At 39.1% G+C, this 12,350-nt stretch overlaps 1 protein-coding gene across 1 annotated transcript; it reads left to right on the plus strand.

The window, feature by feature from the left end:
* The first annotated feature begins 1,345 nt into the window (after nucleotides 1-1,345).
* Nucleotides 1,346-2,799, plus strand: mid1ip1l (MID1 interacting protein 1, like). Its single transcript, XM_079249534.1, has 2 exons — nucleotides 1,346-1,485; nucleotides 1,672-2,799. Exon 2 carries the CDS (start codon nucleotides 1,745-1,747, stop codon nucleotides 2,234-2,236), a length of 492 nt encoding a protein of 163 aa, XP_079105660.1. The 5' UTR covers nucleotides 1,346-1,485; nucleotides 1,672-1,744; the 3' UTR covers nucleotides 2,237-2,799.
* Nucleotides 2,800-12,350: the final 9,551 nt, after the last annotated feature.

Genomic DNA, 12,350 nt, shown 5'->3' on the forward strand with positions numbered 1-12,350 from the left:
CATTGATGATCCCCTGCAGATGTTAATGACTGAAACTTAGACTTTTTCATGCACCAAAAGACTGAGGGTGTTTTCACTGTGTAGCCTAAACAATTTTGATTTCTATTAATAAAATCATGTAATTCTATATCAGCAATTTCCTGGAATACACAACCAATCAAAAGCTTGGACATACTTTTGCAATGGATTCAGTGGGAAAGTTTTCCAAACTGGACTGGTACTGTACCTCATCGAAAATGGAAAAAAAAGAACCACCTGATTTAACAATATATGAACCTGCTCCTGAGATCTGTCAGTTCTTCAAATATACAAGTACATATCCACTTCTGCAAAATATAACATAAAAACCATGCTGCTTGTCTCCACAAACATGTTTTGGTGAGTCCATTAATCAGTTTTGTGAAACAGCTGACCTACAACTTTCAGAACAGATTCTTTTCTTTTTGTAGCATTTCTGTTCAAAATATAAAAATATTTGCCAACTTTTCATTGATTTTCAGAGCTCACCACAAGTACACATGAAATTTCATCAGCAAATAAATGTAATTTTATATGTGAATGAATGTAAAGCTTTTGAAATAGAAATGTGCTGATGTAAACACAGATCTCCTTTAGAATAATCACGCCTGGTGATCCCAGTACACCTGCTTATTGATTAACTTCATTAGACACACCTGAGCTCTTCTTGCTACTCACCTTACTGCTTCTGTCTGCTTCATAAAAGCAGGTAAATCTACAGGATTTATGACTGTCTCTGCCAAGGTTGTTTTCAGGAAAACTTTCCCACTGAAGTGACTGGTAAGGCTTTTCATTTTCTCCAGAATAATTCATAATGGTTGCTTGAATACTGCACGAGGGTTGAACTTTCATCATGACTAAAAGTGATGGATTAATGATTTAGAAATGGGACTCCACAGTGACAAACTGTGCAGTTCAGTCAGTTTAAGTTGAGCACACCGCTCGGCCAGCAGGGGGCAGCATTGTGCGAGGAAATTGGGGGGGGGGGACTATTTCTGATCTGATTTGAACCAGTAACTGCATATATGGAGCAAAATTACTTGGTAATGTTTTTATTTTATCAAACCTAATGACGAAAAAACCGCTTTGTATCTGAACTACCTCAAGACAACAAACGGCCTTGGAGAAATCTGTAATCATGGTGGAGATAACAGGCTGAACAAATAGATTTGACTGACAGCTCCGAGGTCGAGTGTCATTGGTCAGTTGTGGATCAGATGCTGTACAGATCCACCCACATCTCTGGCTCAGACCAGTTATTTAATAGGAGCATAGAAAGAGGATGGACATTTTTTTTTTTTTTTTTTTTCTACCGGCTTGTAGGGTATAAAAACCGGGTTAAGCTACCGGACCTCTGAGGAAATCATTACTTTCCTTCCCGGCGGGTGTTTGTCCGGTTGCCGTTGAGACTCGGTTTATTCCAACTAAAACGCCTAAAGACTCTCCTCCGGTTTTCTCATATTTCAGGTCAGTCTTCGTTTTATTTCACTCACACTCTGATATGCAATTATTTCCGTAGCAGAAATTCAAGGTCATATTGCAGTGATTTGGTTGCAGCAAAATACAGGATTATGTCGCCTTTATGAAGCAGGTTCTGTGACTCTGTGAAATTTAATCTCTATCTTAATCATTTTCTGGGTTTTTCTCTTGCAGATCAACTACCTCAGCAGTTTAGCCTTTAAAGCCTTTTTCCCCACTGTGACCAAGCCAACTTTAAGTCTTCAACATGATGCAAATCAGCAGCGACTCTACCAGCAACAAGCACTCTCTCATCAATGTCATGCACCGCTTCATAGCAGCTGCCAACAATATGGACGAGACCATCATGGTGCCCAGTCTGCTGCGAGACGTGCCTCTGGAGGAGCAGGCTGACACCCAGGCTGAGGCCAACAATAACGAGCCACCGTGTACCAACAAGCAGAGGGACATGTACGAGCACTACCTGCTCCTCAAGTCCATAAAGAACGACATGGAGTGGGGTCTGCTGAAGAAGGAGATGAGCAGTGGAGCCAGCTTCCTGGAGATGGCGGTGAAGCAGGAAGAGCAGCAGCAGCGGGTGACTGGGGATCTAGCTTTAGATGACAACGCTGACCTGGAAAATCAGTTTCATTATCACCTCAGAGGACTGTTTGGAGTTCTGTCCAAGCTCACAATGCAAGCAGACCACCTTACCAACAGATACAAGAGAGAAATTGGAGGAGGAAACTTCATGAGATAGAATCTGCTCGCTCTCTTACCCTGGACTGCTTTTTATGTAGAATAATGGATGTTTTGTGAAATGTCAGTGAACTGATCAGGGCACCCATTCTTTCACTTCTGAATGACACTCCACTCTGTCTCTGCCCACCCTTTCCTTCCTGAAACCGGTGATGCCAGCATGTGTAGACCTGCTTGTGTGCAGACTGACGCACTGTTCTTGGCGGAGGTTCTGACGTGAAGCCAGATGAAGCACAGTTCTGATTTCATACAGACTCCACCCTCACTTTGTTCTTGGAAACTTAAACACTTCAGGGGAGTTGTGTACATTAATAAAGGCTTTTGCCTGTAGGAAATGTGGAATGCTGGTGATTGTCTTTTTTTTTTTTTTTTTTTTTTTTTTTTTTTTTTTTTTTAAATTACAATGCTAAGCTGACTGGCTCTTACCTGCAGCAGACTTCCCTTTTGGTTATGTGCCTTGACTTTTCTACCTTCCTGCCCTGTTCAGTTCATTGAATAATTTTATTTTTTTTTTTTTTGAGAAGGGGGAGGGGGTATTTCAAAACCAGTTTTATATTAATATAAAATGCAGTAAAACTGAAAAATAAATTTTTTTAAAAAAAAACTGATGCTGATGTCTGGTTACTTTAATAGAAAATTGTTTTGGACCTCTTCCTATAAGCCAGGTGTGTGGAGTAAGTCTTGCACCTTCTTACCAAGTGACATTAAGGATTTAATGGTAAGTATTACAAAAGGGGCTCATGGCTTTTCCTGCAAATTCAACATCCTACATGTTTTCTCTTCATGCAACTAAAGTTTCTTACTGCAATGCAGCTGGTTGACTCGGGTGCATATAAAGACAAGCCTGTAACCTATAAATTTCTAGTTTCTTCTCCTAATGAAGAGAAATCTTTTGGAAATTTTTAGTGTGGCTAAAAGCGGGGCGGGGGGGGGGGTAGATATTTAAGTGACTGCTCATTTCTGTATGTTTAAAACAAACACTGGAGAATAGCCTAAACATGAACTTGCATTCAGCCACATCTGTCCCTCAGCGGGTGAAGCCCTCCCCTTAGCAACAGCTCCACCAATCCTCGTGCAACGCTGCACCCACCCCCCACCCCCTCCCCCCCGCTTCTCCCACAGGCACTGCAATGGTTTTAAGAGGTTGCAGTGTGATGAAGGGCATCCAGGAAGCAACACAACCGAACAAACTGGTGCCTCACTGGCAGCCAACATGCTGGGATCAGTGTGTTTTGTATTAACGCACACAAAAACTAGATGGGAGGCTGCAGCCCTCCTCTGTTTCGACTCACAATGGACCACACAAAAGGATGCAAATCAAAATGGCTGTAGCGGTCAGTGTGCCTCTGCCCACTCAGATAAACTGGGTCAACTACACTGACAGCTGGCCCAATAGGAAATTTAAATGGGTGTTTTTTTTGTCTACAGAAGTATTTGAAATCAAAATACCTTAAATTGACACTCATTTAAATCATTTTAGAGCTAAAGAGACTAAAAACCTATTTATGAAACAAATTAAGCTAAAAAAATATTGTGCATTACTGTGATTTAAACCTTTAAATTATGGTTTTATTAGGTGGTTGTAACATCAAATGGATTCCAAAAGCTTCAACAGAATACAAAATTGTTTTCTTAAAACTAAGAAGTGATAAACACATTATTGAATGTTTCAGCACATGAAAAAAAGGGAAATACCTTATAGGTATTTATACCTGTCTGTCCTCTGAACTTATGTAATATAAGGGAGACCCCAGGAAGAATGGCAATTGAAAATTTAATCACTAATAAATTTTAATAAAATGACAAAAATTAAATTATACAAGCAGTGAAATGAAGTACAGCAGTGTATTTCTTTATCATTATCTAATGTTTATGAAGACAAATTTTGGCCCAGAACACATAGTTTTTTCTTAACCAGATATTTGAGTTGCCTAAACTTAGTCAATTAGTTTTTCCTAAACATAACTATGTTTTTTTGGTCCCTTGACCTAAGTAGTTGGATTTAAGTCTATTTAAGTATTTTTTCCTTCCCCAACTTAAAAAAGTAGTTCTTATCCTAAGCCTAACTAAGCTATTCTGGGTCCTAAACCTAACCAAATATGACATTCTAAACCTATCTAACTAACTTTCCCACTAAACCTAACCAAATAACTTTGGTTGCCAAACCTGACCAAGTTGTTTTATTTTACCAACTAAGTGGGTTTGTTTCTGAAATCAAACCTATACAAGTAGTTTTGTTTTCAAAACCCAACCTAGTACCCTTGCATTACAACTTATACACCTTACCAAGTCATGATGTGTACTGGACATTACCTAAATTAAAAGAAAAACTTTAAAATTGTGAATATTTTCCAATGATGACCTTGAGTTCAAATCTTATGTTTGCGGGTCCTGTAACTTTCCTCTACCAATCCTGCAGTCATAATATTTGGGCCTTTTTGTTTATGTTTATTATTATTATTATTATTATTATTATTATTATTATTATTATTATAGTTTATGAATTTTACTTGTTTGGAAGCAACAATTTGATGGTGCCTTAAAATTAAATGTCTGTCTGAACTGTTAGACACTAGTGACTTGCAGTTTGTATCAAAAGAAGAGACACTTGTAATTATCTCAGACATGTCAGGGTCTTTGACACAGTAGCAGTCTCATTAATTCCTGAGAAAAGTCTGGCAAATGTTTTGTGTAAGTTCAAATGTGAAACTTGGTGAGAAGATTCAGGGGATAATGGACAGTCAGTGCAAAAGCTTTTCACCACACATAGTAAGGGTTCCCATGGAAGTAAAGAAGGAGAGGAAGGGGGAATACCGAGAGATGATAAAAAAAATAAAATAAAAAAAAAAATCAAAGAAAATTTAAAGTTAAAACCTTTCCTTTAACTACAAATAGGATCTGATTTATTTGTTTAGCCACATACTGTCACAGCCAAACAGGAAGATTTCTTAAAAATCATATTTTTCATCCCATTCTCATCAAATCAAATCAAATCAACAAATCAAAGGACATGAACGGTAATATTCTGTAATACAGACTCACTGCCGGCTGAATCCCAAGTCACATTTATGGCTTAAGAAATCTGAGAGCAACCACTTAGTACATTCTAGATTTGATATGGCTTTAAAGCAGTGAGGAGGAGGCAATGCTATTTCATGAAGCTGCAACGTTTCAAAGTTCACTGGGTTTTTTGTGTAATTCAGTAAGCCTATGTCTTAATTGTATTCATCATGGTCAGGTTGTAGCTTAAAATGTTCAGATGTGGTGTAAATTTGGCACTCCTCTAGTGTTGCAACGTGCTCTGGGTTCAGTGCAATGTGACAGACAGATCTTGGGACATGTCTGTGCTGAAAGACTGGTGTAGACAGGAGGTCTTTGCCCCACCCAGCCTGGCATGAGGAGGCTACGTGACAGCAGACCTGGCAGGCAGAGGCAGCGTCTGGTGTCCCTTCTTTGGCAATGCCCCTGTGTTACTCAACGGCTGTAAAACTAAAAAGCCAGACAGAGCAGAAATGATCATTTTATGAGCCAGGTCATGTCAACCATGTACAGGTGATGGAGAGTGATGTCTAAAGGTCAATGCTACTAAATAAAGCCATGTATCTGCAATTACAGCACCAGCATTTACCTGGCTGTCATGCCAACATTATGCTCTTATCGCTTATGGAGTCATTTTCTATGGCAACAGCATTGCTCCCTAAGCAAACAGCCGAGTGCATTCACTGTGCTGTTTGCTTTAATATGCAGCCACCTTTCAGTAAACTAAACAAAAGACACAAACATTGACACTGTAAATGCATTTGGTAGAACTATAAAATATGCTTGCTTATCTGGAAGTCTTGTGCAAACTTTAACTTAAGGTCAAGAAATATGAAAATTTCCCATTTTCACTGCTCTTTGGTATATCAATAAGTTTTCTTCTCTGAAGCTGAGACAAAGACGAAGACAGGAAAGGGTATAAAGTCATAAAGTTAAGTTGCAGGACGTTGAAAAATATTAAACATTAACCTTTTACATTGTGTAAAAAATGTCATTTAAATCTTGATGATTTCATCCAAGATTTTAGTATAAGATTAAAGATTCTAATGTTTTGTTGTATGGAAGTGGCATTGAAGCTTTCCTGAGTTCAAAATCTAAATATAAAATTATTTCTAATGATATAATTACAATTGGCACTCTTTGAGATAAAAGCAGAGGTTTTTTGTTTTTTTGTTTTTTTTTTGGAACTTGTTACTTTATAAGACTGACTCTTCAGTCTGTAGTATAACCACTATCATATTTTACATTAGCACCTAAAGGTTTGACAATTTATGTTTTCTTGGAAGCTTTAAGAGTTGGATTAATTAGATATGACAGATTTATTTTCACCAGGATCATTTTTATTTACATCTTTTAAATCCTCATGATGAAAAAAAGCCAAAAACAAAAACAAGAGAATAATATGAAGCAGTAATGTTGGTCCATGCAGGCCGATACCAGAAATTATTGGGCCATCTTGCATTTGAAGGTGATTTTAAAGATTATATTTATGCTCCATGGAACAATCTTTAGGTTGTCTTCATCTTCACACCCTGGATTAGTGAATTGTGGATATTTAGGTGCATTTAGAAAAAAAATATTTAAAAAATAAGAAAAAAAACTTCCTACAGGCCTCAGAGTTACTTGTGAAGCCAAACAAAAATTACAGTGAGATTTGAATAAAAAGCATGGCACAATGATAATTTCATTAATGCTTTCAAAAATTTTCACAGCAGTTTTTTAAGTTAAAAAAACTTCCCAAACCTACGTGACCATATATGAAAAAGTAATCCTCCCTCCCCCCACTTGTAAAGCATTGAGTTAAACTGTGATTAACAACATTTTTTGGAAAGCTGAGTTTTCACTGACCACACCCAGGCCGGATTACCGCTGGTCAATTAATGAAATCACTTACACAGAAGCTTTCTGACAAAGTGAAGTAGGATATGTATCAGTCTGCAGGGGGTTACAAAGTTATTTCTAAGGCTTTAGGACTCCTGTGAAGCACAACCAGAGACATTATCACCAAATAGGAAAAAACTTGTCAGCCTTCTAAAGTTACTCCAAGAGCATATTGACGACTCATGTAGGAGGTCACAGTCCTGGCTTGGTTGAAGTTATTGCTGCTGCAGGTGGCACAACCACGTCTTAGGTTCAGGCAAAGTGCTTCTTCACTGTATTTTGTACCTTCACAGTTCTGTCTTTTAATCATTCAGGAAGGGAAACCTGAGGGGCCTTCCTGCAGGTTTAACTTGTTCTTGAGATAACAATTATCTGTAAAACAAAAAAGTTTTTTTGTTGTGTAATAGGATGTATGTTGCTTGTGTGCAGTAGAGTTAACGTTGCCAGGCATAGCAAGTGACGTAAAATCATCCCATGTGAGGCTCACATCGCTCTGCACTGCTCTCAGACAACGCGCTGCCTTGTGCTGCAGACATAATGTGAACCAGCGTGCACACTGATGTCATTAACATTTGTGTCTTTGACTTCTTTCAGGCTGCAAAACAGCAGCATGGTTGCAGGGAGTATTCCTGAAGACAAAACTCTTCTTTAAAAAGTTATGTCTGTGACAATTACACAAATAAGTCATGGCACACCACCCAAACAGTCAGCAAAAAAACCTCATTAAAGATTACAGAATATGCAAACAATGCAGTTTCAGAAAGTGTGTGTGCTTCAGCCGGTAACTGCTGAAGAGATGAACATGCTCAGGCAAGTGAAAAAAAGAACCAGCTGTATTATTGTTTACCTCCATGTTGGACTTTGAATCAGTGTTACTGATGTCTGAATATATTTAGAAGCAATCAATAACTAATGTTGTTTTCAGTCAGGTCTGAGGAGCTTTAATAAAATACTTTCAGCTGTGTATGGTATCAAAATCCAGTCCTCAGGCACCCAAAGTTAATAATACTGATATTGTTTAGCCAATGTCATAAATGAATGAATAAAAACAGGGTGCTTCTTCTGTTTATAGCGGTTATGTGTCTGTGGTTGTTGAGTATCTCCTTTTCATTTATGTATTGTCACTTTCTATCTAACTAGAAACTGTTTTCTTTGCTCCGTGAGTTTTTTTCTTTTAATGTTTTTGGGGTCTCATCACTCAAATTCCTCAATGCATTTTAGATCTTTTTCAAAGTGTTTTCCCCTCCACTGTGGAGTCATTCTGAATCTCTTGGGAATCTTTTGCCTCTCTTTATGCTTTTTTACTGTTACCTTGTCGTTGTAGCATGTCCGTTTGCAGACTTTGTGTCTCTTGATTTTATTTGTCATTTAATATTTTTACAGTTCATGATTCATCTGTTTTGGATTGTTTTGTTTCTGTGAGGTGGCTTAGTCACTTTCTGTTCACTATACATACATTTATTTGCTGGCTGCACCGTGTGTCTCTGCTGTTAGTTTTGTTTTTTTTCTTATAGGACTTTATGCAAAGTGTTTGTTAAATAGTTCATACATTTCATGCTTTATCAATGATGCATGGACTGTGGCTTTATTAAAGTGAAATACTCCAGTAGATGAACAGTACACTGGATGTTTTCAGGGGAACTGTCATTCTTTCATTATTATTCTAATTTAAAGACTGCAAATCCTGAGTATCAATTCTATGCATCAGGTTACAGATTAAAGCTGCTCTCCGGGCCTTTCAGTTCCAGCTTTTGTCGTGTTAGCGAGGACAGACAATTGTGAAGTCGGGAACACTATGTTCCTTTTTATGGGGAGAACTTCCTATTAAACCACTACAGCTTTTAGAGAAAGAACCACCACATGTCTTAGCATAACAATCCACAAAGTCAAACTAACTTGAGAGGAGAAAATGCAGACTTCCTAATAGAACATAACTTTTCTTCTTTTTTTTTAAACTTTTGCACAAAATACTATAAACTTTCCTGGAAGTTAGACTTGAGCACCAAAGAGTACAGATCCCTCTGCCATGTTGTCTAATGCCACACCACAATCAGTTTGTGCCCGCTACGTGCAGAGAGAGCATGTCAGGGAGGAACGTACGAGATTATGTAAGAGGCGAGTGGGAGGGTGGGGAGTCCAGCTGGAGCTGCTTACAGCCTGACACAGCGCATCTCTGAGAGCGAACAATCCTCTCAGCTCAGCCTTGTATGCAGCTTGCAGATGCTTATAACCCTATCGCTGTATGTGCAACTTATATAGGTCAGTGCAGCAATGGTGGATTTGAAGATGCTTTTTTATCTCACCTCTGTGATAAGTGTCTTATAAGATACAAAATGCAACTTGAAGCTTTTGCTTGTTTGGAAAAAAACAATCAAATTTTAGAAGTAAAGGCACATATTTTATTATATAGTAACATATAATACTGTAGATGTTTGTTGTATGTTTTATAATATCAAATTCTGCAGTACCAACCTCATGTGTACAAGCCACTGTTTGTAAGTACAGTCTAATTATCAGGTAGGTAGGTGATACAATGAGGGTCATCCATCCAGTCAGATAAAAGAGGTTTCTGCAGGTCAGTGTGTCTGTCCATCTCTGCTCAGCTGCTGCATTTAATCTGCAACAGACAAAGACGGGCAGGCAGCAAGGCTGTTCCTGTGAGAGAGTTCACCCACATGAAGGTTTCTATTGTCAACAGAGCCACTGGAAACTCCTGCAGTCCTGCAGAAAACACCACTATCAGATTTCCGACACTGGTGTTTGCTGAGTGTGGCTCTTGCTTTGTCTTTAGATGTGAAGCTTCAGAGGTTAATGAGTGTGTTTGTTCACTAGAGAGAGACAACATGACCTCAGATACAATGCAGAACAAAGAGCAGAAATGTGCCTTTGTTTTGTTGTGATACTCTGAGCATTTAAATCATTTACACAACATTTATTGTGGGGGGAGTTTTAGTATTTCTAAAAGTGCATCTTCATTTTATTCACATTTACATGATGTGACCTCTAGGACGTGAACCCTGACTGAAGAGTTGGCCACAAAGAGAAGAAAACCCAGATGCCTGGACAAGGTCAGTCTCTTTGCAGCATAGTGGGGAGGCAACGCATGACAGTGTTATATTCCCCTGGTGTTATATTTAGAGCTGCAGGGCTGGAAGTCAGGAAGGCACACGTGTAAACTTCATTAGATTTCTTCATATCAGCTTAGACAAAGGACATTCAGCACCGTTGCTGGGAGGGTTTTTTAAAGCTGGGATATGACTTGTGTGACTAATCAGGTTGTTCAGCAGTCACATAGAGTCACACAACGGACACTCCTGGCTGCAGAGTGAACACATCAATCAAAATGCTAAATTATAACGACTGATCAGGTTGGAAAAGCAGGTCTCACGCGTCTCCAACACGGAAACACACCTGAAACATTCAAAGGACAACTTAGACAGATTTAAACATTCATTCTCAGATCCTTAAGATTCTGGTGAGCGGTTGTCTAAGCAAAAGGGAGAGGCTGATTTCAATAGGGAAGCATCTAGACTCAGCTTTTCATACAGGCTGAGAGCAGGACTTCCCACTTCTGTTTGGGTCTTTTCTCTCTCTCTCTTTTTTTTATGGTCTTTTCAAAGAGTCCTCTTACATAACCTGATCCAGAATCTGTTAACGAAGGCAGGAAATGTCCTCAGTGAACTTCTGCAGCCTTGGGCAACTATTGAAACTCCAACATGAAAAATACCCACACATCAAGTAAATAATAGCTCAACAAATACCGGGTCACACTGAACAACCCAAGGCCCCGATGATAAAAGACAGCAGGCCAGAATAATGTCCAAATTGATTTTTTTTCTTTTACTGTTGCCAAATCCAACTGTACATTCATTTTCTTAACTTCTTAGATCAATCAGGGGTTGCGGGGAAGCTGGAGCCTATCCCAGCGGTCATTGGGCGAGAGACGCAGCGTACGTCCTGAACAGGTCGCCAGTCCATCACAAGGCCCTACTGCCAAATCAAAGGTATGAATTGTAAAGTAAATAACAGCCTGTTATATGTGGGTCGATGAAAGTATTACTGAACCAGTGTTTGCAGAAGATTTTAGCAACCTTTGATTTTACTATTTCTCTTTATCATTTCATTTTGCAGCTGAAGCTGCTCTTTTCCTCCCAGAGATCAAGGAAGAGTGATCATGTAGTCCTTCATGTGGGGCACTGAGGAGACTGAATGGTTGCTACTGTGCAATTTCAGGAAAGAAAAGAGAACCCACCCCTCCTGCAAGAATGAAAACAGAACTAGGGATAAAATGAAGAACTGGGATAGGTCCAAAGCCTTTGAGACATTCTTTTTGTTGTATTTTTCAAACAAATAAGATAGAAGCTTTATTGTCTGTCACAGGTGACAGATATCTCTCTTTGGCAGCAGGCTCAGCGTAAAAACACACAAAAACATCAACACGAGAAGAAGAAAGAGATTTATTTTAAACTGTTCAGAATGCAGATAGCAGTGGGAATAAAATGGTTTTTTTAATATATTATTTTCTGGGAAAGTGGGGTTTTGTAGCAGTGACCTGATGATAGAAGTTGGGAGGATGGGTACAGGGGGTGAATGGGGTCCTGTGTAATGGCTATGGCTCTGCTGGTAACTGCCTCAATATGGAGGTCTGTGAGTGGGGTTTAAATACAGCCAGGTCAAGCACAGACGAGGAGCTCCACTTTAGGTTAACCAAAAGAGATCCATGACACTTTTAGAAGAACTCACCTCTGTAACATTAAACATAAAGACTGGTATACTCGCAACCAAAAAGGCTTTTTAAAGGCAGGTTTTCTTACAGCTGGAGGTTCAAGGCAGAAGCCACTTTTGTTAGAAGATTGTGGAAAAAAATCTTTTTTAAAAAAGACCAGACATCTCTTTTGTCAACGTGTACTGAACTTGTATGATGCAGTTTTTTCCCTTCATATCATCAAGAACAAAACAAACCTACAGGTTAGCCTTCTTTCCTCATTCCATTACAGTCTGCCAGTGGGCCTTGCACAGACTTGCCCCCGATTTTATCCAATCGGCATCTGTTGTCCCATAATGGCAGGCTAATGATCAGCAAGGCAAAGCGGGGGCTTGGTGAATAGGGCGGACCTGAGGGGCCCAGGTCCATGTGGGATGGTGCATGATTTACAGGAGTCTAAATTTCCCCGACACTCCCAACACCCTTATGA

Source organism: Telmatherina bonti (genome assembly GCF_933228915.1).
Source record: "Telmatherina bonti genome assembly, chromosome: 12".
Taxonomy (NCBI): domain Eukaryota; kingdom Metazoa; phylum Chordata; class Actinopteri; order Atheriniformes; family Telmatherinidae; genus Telmatherina; species Telmatherina bonti.